The sequence below is a fragment of the Populus alba genome, chromosome 5, assembly GCF_005239225.2.
Source record: "Populus alba chromosome 5, ASM523922v2, whole genome shotgun sequence".
In the NCBI taxonomy this organism is placed as follows: Eukaryota; Viridiplantae; Streptophyta; class Magnoliopsida; order Malpighiales; family Salicaceae; genus Populus; species Populus alba.
Window position 1 is genome coordinate 8361155 of NC_133288.1, and position 14468 is coordinate 8375622.

At 32.8% G+C, this 14468-nt stretch overlaps 2 protein-coding genes across 2 annotated transcripts; one reads left to right on the forward strand and one right to left on the reverse strand.

Annotated features, from left to right (window-relative positions):
• The first annotated feature begins 2384 nt into the window (after positions 1–2384).
• LOC118029953 (phosphoinositide phosphatase SAC7) lies at positions 2385–9755 on the forward strand. The gene is made up of 21 exons (XM_035033955.2): positions 2385–2632; positions 2724–2897; positions 2997–3080; positions 3280–3407; positions 3493–3584; positions 4256–4313; positions 4488–4544; positions 4649–4682; positions 4801–4881; positions 5522–5628; positions 5995–6081; positions 6171–6248; positions 6551–6621; positions 6706–6804; positions 6972–7071; positions 7538–7646; positions 7801–7873; positions 8226–8319; positions 8748–8840; positions 9086–9152; positions 9480–9755. The coding sequence occupies exons 2-21, from the start codon at positions 2750–2752 to the stop codon at positions 9608–9610; spliced, it is 1791 nt and encodes a 596-aa protein (XP_034889846.1). The 5' UTR covers positions 2385–2632; positions 2724–2749; the 3' UTR covers positions 9611–9755.
• Positions 9756–13191: 3436 nt separating this feature from the next.
• LOC118030065 (dirigent protein 1) lies at positions 13192–13785 on the reverse strand. Its single transcript, XM_035034088.1, has one exon. It carries the CDS (start codon positions 13783–13785, stop codon positions 13192–13194), a length of 594 nt encoding a protein of 197 aa, XP_034889979.1.
• Positions 13786–14468: the final 683 nt, after the last annotated feature.

The following is a 14468-nucleotide window of genomic DNA, read 5'->3' on the forward strand; positions in this document are numbered from 1 at the left end:
TCATAAATAAAATAAAGGATGAATATATCATGGAATAAGAAAAATGATCCCTAGAACTTGGTTGAGAAATTAATATGGTCCATGGAAGAATGACACAAGAAAAATCAATTTTTGTATATAAATTTATCTGCTGACCAATTTAACTTTAACAAACATAAATCTCAATTTAATTATTAAATTAGGACTGAAATTTTATTAGAAATTTTCTAATATATTTTCCTACCTTCCAGCAAAATTTTAGAATAATTAAACTTCAAGAAGGTCACAAGAAATTGTTAAAAGTTGGGTAAAATAGTAAAATAGAAACCTTGTAATGACATTTTCATAAATAAAAGGAAAAACTTGAATTTTTAGTTCTTCATCCTTTATATACAGACAACCTGAGTTGCAAAGAGAGAGAGGAGAAAAGAAAAAAAAAATTTGGAGAGTACCACGTCAAGAACCTTGAGAGAAACTAAAAATTTAGTCACAATAGTAAGTAAAATAAAAATTAAAAAGAAATCAAGTGAGAGAAATGAGAGGGAGAGAAAAACCCACGAAGAAAGGGATGAAATATTTGGCCTAGGGTTATTTAATAAAATCGTAATAAAAAAAAAACATGTAGAGAAAAAAAGATGGAATAAAATTAAAGAAAAAGTTTTACTTTTGGCCTAGGGTTCAGTGCAAGCTGCTCGTAGCAAATCTTTTGAAACAGCTCATGACAACCCTTGAAAGCTTTCTTTTTGATCCTTAAATTAGTGGAAGTGGCAAGAGTTGAAAAGAAAATTAAAAATACCTTTTCATTGTTCGTGCTGCTCATTACCGCTTGGCATGCTCTGTTTCCAGCAGAATGATGCTCTGTTTGTAGGCCATCACCATCAATAACATCACATTACAGCAAATAGTGAATGATTTTTATTTATTTTTATATTTTAAAAATATATTTTTTTATTATTTTTTACTTTCAATTAATATATTTTTAGTATTTTTAGATTATTTTTATATGCTAAAATCAAAAATAATATTTAAAAAAAATAAAAAAAATATTATTTTAAAATTTTTTAAATAAAAATACTTTAAAAAATAATTATAACTATAATTTCCAAATATGGAAACTATTTATAGAATCATTCATCTTAAAATATTAAGATTTTCCGTTCATCCAAAATCAGTACCGGCCGGTCGGAGTTCCAATAGAAAAACTCATGAAAATCGGAAAACCTAATTATTTTCTTCTTTTTCCAGAATAATAAAATCTCAGTGGGATACTAATTTCACATCAGCGTTGGTTTATATGTGATGCAATAATGTTTTTTTTTTTTTTTAAAAAAGATTTATGATTAACCAACCTCTTTGAAAAAAAAAAGGAAAAAAAGAGAGAAGAAAATCCTTCTTGTATATGCATTATTCCAACCATAAATTGAAATAAAACTTAAAATTTAAGAGCTTGCTCATGCATTTATTATAATTTAACTGCATGATATTCTTTGACAAGACATTCGAAAACAAACTTGGCAAAATCTCATTTTCGCAAGAATTCTAAAAAACGAAGTTAATTTAGTCCTTCAGTTTCAAAACTCATAAATTAATTTATTGAACAACTTCGACCGTTTATTACCTTATCCATTAATGCTTAAAGCCACTGCAATAACGGACAACTGACAGAGGGACTCAATTACAAAAGGATACGAAAAATACATACTTGGATTAGATATAGGATTTTTGTAACTAGAAGGACTAGTAGTCTAGTTTCGTACAAATACAGTGACTAAGTTGTCATCCTCTCTCTTTTCAGTTTTCACATCAATACAACAAAAATCATGGTGGCAAGGCAACTAGGGCCCACGTAAATGGAACATCAATTTTGTGAGGGCCAAAACCCAAATCATGCTATTCATTGTTAGGAGTGTTTAAAAGAAATAAATTTAAAATTTAAAAATATTATTATTTAATATATATTTTAAATAAACATGCAATTTCCATCATACTTGAAACTTAAAAATTAAATTTTTATAATAGTTTTTAGAGGTATTTTTTTTTTTGATAATAGCAGCTACTTCGTAGATTTTTAAATATTAAAAATCTTACCAAAACTCTTTTTATTATAACATTTTAAAATTTTTCTTATTATTTTTTAAACTAACTAATTGATTTTAATAATTATTATGAACTTATCGACCATATAAGACACAAATAACATAATTTATTCATGTTATGTTTTTAAAAACACAATATTTATTAAATATTAACACAACAATTATATTATTAGGCTTAATAATAATAATATTTAATAAATATCGTATTTCTAAAAGTTAATATAATCAAACCATATCAATTCACTAATTTTATTTAATTTACCGTGCTAACTGTCCACTTCATCCTCAGAGATCCATCAGCCTTTTAACAACCACCATAAATTCTTGACATTGACCATGTCATGTCATATATATCTCAAATCTAATTCAAAAACCCGAAATACAGGCATCGTTCCTCGCCATTCTTTTAGTCCTATTCCGTTTTAAACTTCAAATCCTTAAAAACTTGAAACCAAACACGGAACTTTCTTGTTTTTCTCAGCTTCAGTCCCTGTCAGAAAACCAAACCAATAGAAAAGTTTCATTGGATCTTACACTTCATACACTTTTTTTTTAAGGTAACCCCTTTTCTTGTTATTCCTTGGTGGGTCTCTTGAATCTGAAAAGTTCAAACATTTTGAGTTTTTTTTCGTGTGTTTTTGTTGAAAGTTGTGAAGTTTGGGGTTCTGTTAATAATGATGGAGAGAGCAGAGTCAGGGCAGAAACTCTACACACGGATGCGTTTATGGGAATTCCCAGATCAATATGTGATTGAACCAACTGATGGATCTTGTGGTTCTTCTTTGGCCGTCAATAAGGCTGATGGGTCAATGAATTTGATTGGTTTGTTGCTTTATTTTGTTAAGTTTTGTTGAATTCGATTGTAAAGTCTTGGTTTTTAGATTGATTGATTTGGTGGTGTTCGGTATTTTTGGCATGTAGATGAAGTTCCTGAGTGTAGCTCAATCAGGGTGCCTAAAATTAGGATAATTTTTGGTGTCATTGGGATGCTAAAGCTTGTGGCAGGTAAAAAAGTTGTACTCTTTATCATACAGCTTACATTTTGATTGCTTGTATATGTTGATTGTGGCCATTTAATTTTGATGATCAGGTGCTTGTTTTTTTAATGGAATTGTAAATTAAACCAGAATGTAAGTTTTTTCAGTTAAGGGATTGTAGATTTTCTAGTTTTATGACGTGGTTTTGTATTTCGCTATGTTTTCAGGGTCATACTTAATAGTTATTACAGATCGTGAATGTGTTGGATCCTACTTAGGACATCCTATCTATAAAGCTACATCATTGAAGATTTTTCCTTGTGACCAATGCGTTACAAATTCTAACGCAGAACAGGTAAGCCTGCTGCTGCTTTATTGTTTCATTGGATCTAAAGGCAGCAAACAATTTGAATATTTATTCGACATAATGACTTTGGCAGAAAAGGGTGGAGACTGAATTCTCTGGGCTGCTTAACATCGCGGAGAGGACTTCTGGTCTGTATTTCTCATATGACTCCAATTTAACGCTGAGGTGAATTACTTTTCCATTTGGTTCATGTATGTCTATTTTTAATTAAGGAAAGTGCATGCTCTCATACACATTCAAAATTGTTGTGGAGACCTTATGCTACTCTCTTTGTTGGCTTTCTTCCTGATGCAGTGGTGGTTAAATTTAGTTTAAATTTACTAGATCATCCTATGGTTTGTATATTTCAGAATATGGATATGTAGACAATATTTAGGAGCTTGAAATTTTGCGAGGAAAAAGTGGTTGTTGGCTTTAACTCTTCAAGATTATCTTCAATAAGAAGTGCAAGTTGAAATTGTTAATTATGCACAAGGACAATGAACTTATGAAAAAAAAAAAAAAAAATGGCAGTTTTCATGTTGAAATTTTCATGAGAATCATGGTAAACTCAAAACTCCAAATTCAATTGGTAATGAATATTGAAAACAGAGTTAATTATTGAATTTTAAACTAGATGCTAATTGTTAAACAAAGGTAAAACACTTCATATGAATGTTTCAATTGAGCAAAAGGCCATTGAATTTGGACATGTAATAGTTATACCATTTTTACTCAATCAATTTAATTGATCTTGGTTGTCTGTTTCATAAAAGAACTATATTTATCTGTGTTTTCATATGCATGCATGTACATTTTTGAAATTGTAAACATTTATATGTTTTGTTGTGTGACAGTGCTCAGCGATTGCATGATCTGGGTGATGAGTCTAAATTACTTCCTCTTTGGAGACAGGTAGCCCTTGGCATTTGAAGTAGCTGCTCTTTTTTGTTGGTTTTGCCTGCTATAGTGTATGAGAATATTAGTTTTCAATCTTTTGAGTCAATAATTTTTAAATATTCATTGATGTTTCTTGTGATTATTAATATCCATTGAATTGGAAGTATTGCTTATTAATGTTTGTTCCAGGCTGAACCTAGGTTTCTGTGGAACAACTATATGTTGGAAGTTCTCATAGACAACAAGGTTGGGTGTTCCCTTTACTCTACTTAACTTTATGTTCGCTGTTTTCTTTTCTGTTGAGTTTCTAGCTAATGAAGTTCTGATCATATATTCGGTATCTCTTGCAGCTTGATCCATACCTACTTCCTGTTGTCCAAGGCAGTATCCTTCCCAAGTTTTTGTTATTTGATATGAAAATAATCTTAGCTTGTGCATGACATAACCACTATCTGACTTTTAAGTGCCCATCCTTTTGAGTTTGTCCTCAACTGATGATCAGGCTTTCAGAACTTTCAAGCAGCCATTGGGAAAGAAATTGTTGATGTTACTCTGATTGCTAGGAGATGCACTAGGAGAAATGGTAATTAAAGGTTACTGGATAATGAAAATCCTGATATGTTCAGTTCATAGTTGCACTTCTTGTTATTTTAAAAAGAAAAAAAAACATTGTAATTTCAGTTATGCGTATACTAAAGGGTGGTTGCGCATTAAAAGTGCGTTCTGGATATCAATTTTCAATCCTGCTAGCCTTGATCATAAGTAGAACATTTTGGAGAATAATTACAAGTCTGGTGCCTAAATATCTCTCACAAAATAGGCTTGAAAAAACCATACTATAAATTTGTGTCTGAGAGAGATGTTTGATCTTTGCCTTATACAGTATTGAATGGAAACATTCTAAATATCTCTCACAAAATAAGCTCGAAAAAACCATATTATAAATTTGTGTCTGAGAGAGATGTTTGATCTTTGCCTTTTACAGTATTGAATGGAAACATTTTGTTGTGTACAATAACAAAGGATACGTGTTGATTTTTGACATCCTGTGCTGATAAAATTCAAGCTTCTTGTTCATGCTCTAGATCTAGTAGAAGCGTCCATCTGTCTGATTCTACCTATTGGTATATCAAAATGCCAATAGACATTCTGCTTTAAGTTTATTGAGTGCCATCCTTATTTGTTCTCTCATCTTTGTTGACGATAATTTGAACCTTTTGAAGGCACTCGCATGTGGAGAAGAGGAGCTGACTCTGATGGGTATGTTGCTAATTTTGTGGAAACTGAGCAGATTGTTCAGATGAATGGATTCACATCATCATTTGTTCAGGTGAAGTTTTGATATCTTTAATAAGTTACTAAACTTATGTCATGAACTTGCTGTATTATTTTGAGTTTCCTTCTTTAATGAGAGCAGCACTGAACATCACAAGAGAGTCATAAATGCTAAAAGGAAAGAGCAGTAGGGCCTGAAATTTCTGCTGAACTAGGTACTCGAGGAAGGAAGTTCATGAATAAAAAGAATAATGGTGTAATATGATGGCGGCTTCCATTTTGTAGGATAAATAATTTGGATAGTTGCTTATATGCTATCAATTGGATATGTTCTAGTGGCTTGCATGACAAGTTATAGTCAAACATGGAATCACCTCATAGTTGTCTTCTCATGATACTTGTTCTTTTTATTGCCTTGTAGGTTCGGGGTTCAATTCCATTTCTTTGGGAGCAAGTTGTTGATTTGACATACAAGCCCAAGTTTGAGATTGTGAGACCTGAGGAGGCTGTGAGTATTATGTGGTCTTTGCTGTTAAAATATATACTTTTGGGATTTGCTTCTTTAAATTGATGTCTTGCTGGTTGCCTTTTTCCCAGCCTCGAGTGGTGGAGCGGCATTTTCTGGATTTGAGAAAAAAATATGGGAGTGTGTTAGCGGTTGATCTTGTCAACCAGGTGCATATAACTTTCCTCTGATGAAACTTGGATAGTTAAATAGCATATTTTGGTACTATACTCTTGTACATGATGATTTCCACATTAGAATGGCTTGGTAAATTTGGCGTGCGTGTATATACTGTTAAAGTGAACAATAGACATGCATATACATGTGAGTTGTGCATTCTACATGCAAGCAAATTGCTTGTGTATGCCATTTAAATTCCTGCATGTGTGTGTGTGTGTGTGGATGTGTTGTTTTTCTCTTTAGACTAACTTTTCAAGTCATTTGTTGATGATCCACCTTCATCTTGTATCAGCATGGAGGTGAGGGGCGCTTGAGCGAAAAATATGCAAATGCAATGCATCGTGTCATTAGTGATGATGTAAGGTAGAACTTCCTTACACGTAACCTTTCTTCTCTTTTATTTTCAAGACATTTCCATTTGATATGAAAGATTATTGAATATTGCAGATATCTGCACTTTGATTTTCATAAAATCTGTGGGCATGTTCACTTTGAGCGCCTTTCAATCCTCTATGACCAAATTGTTGATTTCCTTGAGAAAAATGGGTAAGTTTCACTAAAGAGCTTTTATTTCAAACTGGATATTTATTGTTTCATTTGCTCATGTAGAGGGACTGATGATTCTTCACTTGTATTGCATGCTTATGAAAGTTTGGTTTGACTTAAATAATTGATCATAAAATTTATGCTGCTCTCTAACCTGTCATTGGCAGGTACCTTTTGTTGAATGAAAAGGGTGAGAAAATGAAAGAGCAAACTGGGGTTGTGAGGACCAACTGTATTGATTGCTTAGACCGTACAAATGTTACCCAGGTGGGTTAATTTCCAACATTCGAGTAATTCTATTGAAGTATATTGGACAGAGTCAGAACATATATGAATCATATACCTGGGAAGTCGTTAGTTGTATTCGCATGGGGTCTTAATGAGTGTTTCTTTCTTTCTTTCTTGCTTTTCTTTTCCTCTTTCTTTTTTTTTTTTTTTTTTTTCTGATGAAAGGGTTCATAGTATTGGATTGTAGTGCCTCTGCCATATGCATGGATTCATTTAGCTGGTGATGCTAAAGGAACTGCACTCATAAGATTATTGTTGGACTGCTACCTTGAAATTAAAAAATTTCTCTGAATAAAAGCTTTTTTTAAAACTGCAAATTGGTTGAGCTGTCAAAATTAAAGACTTGTCCTTTTTATATTGTGTAGAGATTGCTGTTATGTGAATATAACTCTTGCATGTTTGAATCATGTGCTTCTTATAAACAATATTTAAATAATGTTTACAGAGCATGATAGGGCGAAGAATGTTGGAAATCCAACTTAGAAGGATTGGTGTTTTTGGAGCTGATGAAACTATTAGCTCCCATACAAACTTTGATGAAAGCTATAAAATATGTGAGTACTTTCACATATTACATTTGCTCTAAAAACCATTTATGAAGCTTACTATTTTCTTTGCATCGTTTTATTCTGGTCTATTACAGTTACCTGATTTGTTAACATCTCAATGCCTTTATTTTTTACTTTCTACTGTTCTTTTTATCTTTAGTATGGGCTAATCATGGAGATGAGATAAGTATTCAATATTCTGGCACTCCTGCTTTAAAAGGAGACTTTGTGAGGTACTTTCCATGGATTTACTCCAGTTTTTCCATTGAAGAGACATGCATGCATTCTTACAATTTTTCAACTGAAGATCATTAGTGAAATGCATCTATGATTCCAGAAATGACTGAGATGCATCTTGATCTCTTATAGGCAATATATTTGAAATGAGTCGGTGCATGCATGGAAGTTGGTCAGGCTTATGTAGTTGTACATGTTGCATATTATCTGTTTACTTGTTGCTGGCCTTTTATTTTGATATTACTCCATGCTGCTGATATTATGATGGCTATATTTGAGAGTAAATGATGGTGACATTTGCATTAGCATGAAACTACTGTAACTTTTTTCTCTCTTGTGGAATTTCAGATTTGGCAAGCGGAGTATCCAGGGGATCCTTAATGATGGCTGGAACTCCCTTGCCCGTTATTATTTGAACAACTTTTCTGATGGCACAAAACAGGTTGGTATTCTTCATTCTTTTTTCAGTTAGTTGCTTAAAATGACGATTAAGAAATTGTACTATTTTTAGAGTACTAAATTTAGCTCCATCTGCAATTCTTTCTGTTAGTCTGTAATGCTACAAATCTTTGCTTTGAATTAGTTGATGAAATCTTTTGTATTGAGAAGCTTCAACAAGCTATTCTCGCAGATCAATGTGATACTTGTTACGCTGTATTAACCTATGCTGTATGAGTGATCATGTATTTAAAGCATGGTTTACATGACCTAAGATTTATTACAAATATGTGTTATTATTTTATTATGTTGTTTTTGGGCCCTTTTATACTGTTGTTCCCGCGTTGTGAGAAGACAACCATCTATTTTGAAATTCTTAGTTTGGATCCTGACTTTTGATTTTCTATTTTCTTTTTTGGCATGGACATGAAGGATTCAATCGATCTCTTACAGGGACATTATATTGTTTCTGTAAGCCGAGAGACAACCCCTCCATCTCAAACAGGAGGCCTTGAGAGTGTGGCTGTGAGTACCAGTTGGATGGAATTTAACTATGTTTTATGCATCTCTCTGGATTTTCAGTATCATGAATTCATGAAGTTCACAACACAGAATTCATGTATAAACATAAATTTGAGCTGAAATGCTATGGTTTTTTTTTTTTTTTTTTGGGATATATGCAACCTTCTTATGTTAGTCGTTTTAGTTGGAACGTGGGTGCATCTATATACTGTCGTGCTGTAACCTCATCTTTTCCCCCTGTTTTGCAGTCTTTCCCAGTGGCTTTAGCATTGGTCTTGATTGGGTTCTTTTTGGCCCTGATGTCACTTAGGCAAGGTGAGTTATGCTAATTTGACAAGAACAACAGACAGACAGTCTTTGTTTGCAGCACCTAACTTTGCTAAGCTAAATACGATCCCCACTATTTTATTTTATTTTTTGGCTTTTTTGTGCCTTGGTTCATGAGAAGCAGTTAAATAGGATATTGCAAGGCTTATGCTTCACGGTTAGAGGATTAAAAAAGGCCATGCCTATTTAAAATTCTGTGTTTGGTGGGGCGTACACGCTTTAGGACTCCTGCTAAAAAGCATGACCAAGGAAAATTATCTTACATATCATACTGATCAATGACATTCTTCTCTTACACACTGATCTTCCATGCAGCTCGGTATGACCTCCGACACTTGTTCTTCTCAATCATGTGGGCTAGCCTTAGTGTTGCTATTGGAGCATTTGTGAAGGCAAATGGACGGATTTTCTGCAAACGGCCTCGTCTGAACAAGCCTCGATCTTAGTTATAGATTCAGAATGCTTACAGAAATATTTCTTGTCAGATTTTCAGCTTGTTGCTTATTGTTTTTTTATTCTTTGAAACAACTTTGGATTCTTGTATCCCACATGTCATATTTACAATCTGATGATTCCAATTTGAGTTTTTGATTTTCTTGTGCCCTTTTCATTATTTAATTGAAAGCATTTCTCTAGACTAAAGTGTGAAAAAAAGAGGGGCAAGCCAGATTAAATGTTTGCACGGAAATGCAAAGTTCCACAACATTTCATGTATAGAAGATTGCTTTGCATATGGAGGCCGATAGAGGAGAAACTCTACCTGTAGATAGCATAAATGGAATTGAGGTCAATTGTAGTAGTTCTCATAAGCCCTGTACACACAGGAAATCACCAGTGCCTCCTATAACAGCAACCTCAGAAGGCTAGACATTATGGAGCACATTTCCAACAATGGAGATGATCCCTTGTGATTCTACAATCGTAAAGCGATCTTATAAACAAGGGTCTTACTAGATTCATAGACAGTAGATGTCATGCTGCTCCTGAAGTGGAAACAACTTCTGAAGATGGGTTTGATGTAATTGTCAAGAAATCTTGATAAGCATACGAGGTGCCAATAGGTGATGTGGTTGGAGGAGCTCCTGTTCCTGCCACACCTTTTACTATGATATACCAGGTTTTGTGTAGAACATCATGGTTGTGGTTTGGAAAATGGAGGGACATGAGGACATGGTAGCTTTGATAATTGTGGAGGTTGAGGTAACTTTAAATGAAAGAGCAGAAACTAAACCATCCTTCTAGCAAGGATGAAGAACTGTAAAGATGGAAGCATGGCCATGTTTATATTTCAAAGTTTTAGGTTTAATAGTAAGAGTCTGACTTTGTCAGATCGTAGTTGATATTAGCAGCCATAGCATAATGTGTGATGCCACTTCCACCAAGTACAATACAATTTTTTTAACAAAATAAGTTCCACTTCACCTTTCTTTGGACCACTTTAAAATCAATATATAAGTTAATGTAAATTAAGAATTTCATAAGGTTTTTTTTTTTTTTTTTTTCAAACTTGACTTTTGTGTAATAATATCCCATGTCATATTATGAAAAATAAAATTGTCTTGAATCCTTCAGCTTCAATATGGATAATATACTTACAGTTGAATTGAAGAGGTGGATTTAGTTTTAATGACTTGCGGCTACCTCAGCGGAAATCTAAAAAAAAAACTAATTAGTTGGACAAATGTGGCTCATGGTTGAGCTAGCCAAGTTTGCATGCAAGCGATTTTATATGGCCAACTACATCCAGTAAGTCATTAATGGACTTTATTGCAACTTTTAACAACTCGGAATTGAAATCCATCAACATTAATGCTGTATCTTACACAACCCTTTGAAACGGATGAATAAATATATTTTTGATATGTTTTTGTTTAAAAATTTAGAATTAAAAGGGTAAAAAATAGGATAATAGCTTATTATATTTATGGGAGGTAGGATGCCAAACCTAGATGATGTGGACTTGACATTGCTTCCAACTCAATATATAAAAGGAAATAACGCTTCAATTGTTTTATTTAAGCAACATAACAAAATTCAGAGATTGTATATATTCTTTGAATTACTTTCATAATTTTTCTATTGTCTACTCATACTCTTGTTTTTATGTGATCACCTTCTATTCAAATATTTTAAAAACTCTCATTTCTTGAATATTTTGAATTTTAGAACATCAGAAACATTAGTGTTGTCTTCGGGACAATTCTGTATATTGCCAAGATTCCAAAAATTATGCAAAAGGAGAAGTTCCATATATATATATATATATATTAAGCAAACTAAGAGTTGTAGGAATACAATAGTTTATCCGCATGTGCTTTTGTTACATGTTGGATATAATTTTTTTGAAACATTTAAAAAAAAAACATATATATTGTTAAAAACATTTTGACATTGTCATTAAACTCGATATAATAGTTTAAATTTAAAAAATTTCTACCAACTCTTTGATTAATATTTAGTCAGTTTATAAACCCCATGATTCATGTTTTGAACTTCACTGGGTTAAATTAAATTTTTTATTTTATTAGATGAAATAAAATATCAAGATTAATTTACTATCAATCCAATACTATAGGATAAAATTCAATAAAAACCTCACACTAAAAATGAAATATTTAGTCAAGTGGAATATTTATTCAACAAAAAAAAACCAAAAGTTATAAAAAAAAATACGAAAAATTGCAAACCGAATCTTTGATTAATATTTAATCAATCCACCAAACTCGTTATCTAAGTTATGGGTTTCACTTGATCGATTTATTTTTTTATTTTATTATATGATAAAAAAATATAAAAGAAATTTACTATCAAATCAATATTAAAAGATAAAATTAAATAAAAATCTTCATCTAAATAATAAAATTAAAAAAAATAATAATAAAAACACCAAAAAATTAGCTAAGATAAAAAAAAAAAAAAAAAACCAAGCCATGTTGGGCTAGGCTTGATGCATGCCTAGCCCATAATTATTTGCCTCTTTTTAATTTTTTTTAAAAACACATATGGCATGTTGTTTATATTTATCAAAATCAAATAACGTGCCAAATCCGATCACTCAAACCCGCAACCTCATGGGTGCCTCACTGCATTATATATATATATATATATATATCAAATAAAATGCCTAGTGCGCCACAACCTCACAACCTTATAGGCGCGTCACACACCTTAACAAATTGATCTAGGATACTACTTTGTTCTAAAACACTTAAAATAATAAATTAACCCTTTTCTTAAGTTGAAAAAAAATATATAGCACCTTTAAATCTCGAACTCGTGACCTTACATTACTTCTACGAGTTAACTATTAAGCTAAAACACAAAACTTGCATTTTTTCTGTATTTTAACATGAAAAATTGCCCCCATGTATGTTTTATTCAACGCATTATTTGGTGGGAAATGGAATATAAGCTTAAAGGAAGAGTGTTTCAAGAGAGAGTTAGAGATATCAGCATCGGAGCTGTTAGAACCTAACAGAAGACAGAATAACCTCATCATTTTCCAAAACAATGTACGTGAGAACTGCATTATTTATGCTGGGATCATTAATTAATCTTGTGGTTATTGACGGGACAGTGATATTGATGTTTAATTAATTGATGATTCTTTCTGGTTTCCCTTCGTTTATCATTTCCTTCGCTGAAGCAGACAAGCAGTCACCCTCTCCGGTCTTAGAATACTACTTGGGTGGATCCCAGCATCTCTGGTAGCAATTTCGCGATAGCATATAGAACCATGGGAATTCCTTTAACAAAGTTTCAGCGGCTTCTGGGGGTTCTGAATAAACACGCATAAGCAAGAAAAAATCGATAATTTCTTTAAGGTATCAACCATTTCCTTGAACTTGTGCGAACGGTCAGCTAGATTGAAATTGATGATAATGTTTTTAGGCAAGAAATTGATGATTGATTTCTAAGAAAAAAAGGAGAGACAGAATATAATGATACACATGGAAATTGAAAAAAAGAAGAAGAAAAGCATCAGAGTTGAGAACTCGGACAGCATCAAGATATCAGTGGGAGTTTTCTAGACACCATTCGAAGTAGAACTTCGATCAGTACTATGAGAAAAATGATTTGCAACATAGGAAGGCCAGTACAGGTGAAACTCGATCTTGTACACACTATTGGGGTTCTCGAAGGTCACTAGAGATGGTTTTATATAGCCTTGAACGAACATGAAATCACCGGTGCCTCCCACGACAGGAAGATCAATAACCTTGATGTCGTTAGCAGTTCCAAGCACGGAGACCGATCCCTTGTAGTGCTTCAGTTCTAAAGTGATCTTCCCCATAACAACGGTGGTGAGTCCATCAAGACTGCATGTTATGGAAACTGCTTCTGCCACTCCAACAACTTTTGAAGACGAGTTAGGTGAAATAGTCAAAAGATCGTGGTTAACAAACATGGAGCCAAAGGGGGATGCGGAAGGACTAACGTCTGGTCCTGTCACGCCCTTCACTATGAGATACACTGTTTTGTTTATGGTTTCTTGCTGGTAGAGTGTAAAGTGGAGGGATTTGAGTCCGCGGCGGTTGTGGGTGGAGGTGGAGGTGGCCATAAATGAAAGAGCAAGGAGTAAAATAGCAAGAACGTAATGGTGTAGAGCTGGGTGAGCCATTGGCCTTATAAATTGTCTGGGCAAAACCTCGAACAGTTAGAATGACAAATACTTAAAACATGAACAGGTCCTATTTATAGAACTCTCGCGGAACACCTCAGATAGGAAAAAAAAAAAAAAAAAAATCTCCAAAACAAGGAAGATTGCTAGCACATAAAAAGTTATTTTTTACCAACCCAGTAGTTTGTCAGTCCACATTTCGTAAACAATTTATTTTCAAAGGCAAAACGTATGGTTTTTAAGGGGAAAATGTCATGTTAATTATAATTCTTTTAATGATGGGTAAGGCAGAATAGCATGAATTAATTATGGTAATTATAAAAAGTAATTATGTAACAATTATGGTTTCAAAAAATATATAATAGAGGGTTGAAGCGGAGATATTATGCATACCTTGCAACAACTCATTTGCCTTTATCCTCATTATTTTTTAAGCTTACTTTGCTTCTAGTTTTCTTGACTTTTTGCTACCTTTTCCCTCTATTCTGTAGCTTTGAGATATTTTGACTTTCCTTGTTCCTTCAGGTCGTTTACTTTTTTTTAAAAAAATACATTTTTTAAAATTTAAATTGTTGGAATTTTGAGAGATTATTTGTAAGAGGATCATTTGTACCAATAGATGAATATTTTAGTGTCAAGGACAAAGGGTCTTCATTGTTGATAGTTTATATTGTATACTGCAT

What these genes read in the sequence shown, in the direction of transcription:
- LOC118029953 (XM_035033955.2), top strand. Translation starts at nt 2,750, where the DNA reads ATGATGGAGAGAGCAGAGTCAGGGCAGAAACTCTACACACGGATGCGT. An exon ending in TCACATCATCATTTGTTCAG is followed by an intron (nt 5,629 to 5,994) that starts GTGAAGTTTTGA and finishes ATTGCCTTGTAG; the next exon opens with GTTCGGGGTTCAATTCCATT. An exon ending in TGATGAAAGCTATAAAATAT is followed by an intron (nt 7,647 to 7,800) that starts GTGAGTACTTTC and finishes TTTTATCTTTAG; the next exon opens with TATGGGCTAATCATGGAGAT.
- LOC118030065 (XM_035034088.1), bottom strand. Translation starts at nt 13,785, where the DNA reads ATGGCTCACCCAGCTCTACACCATTACGTTCTTGCTATTTTACTCCTT.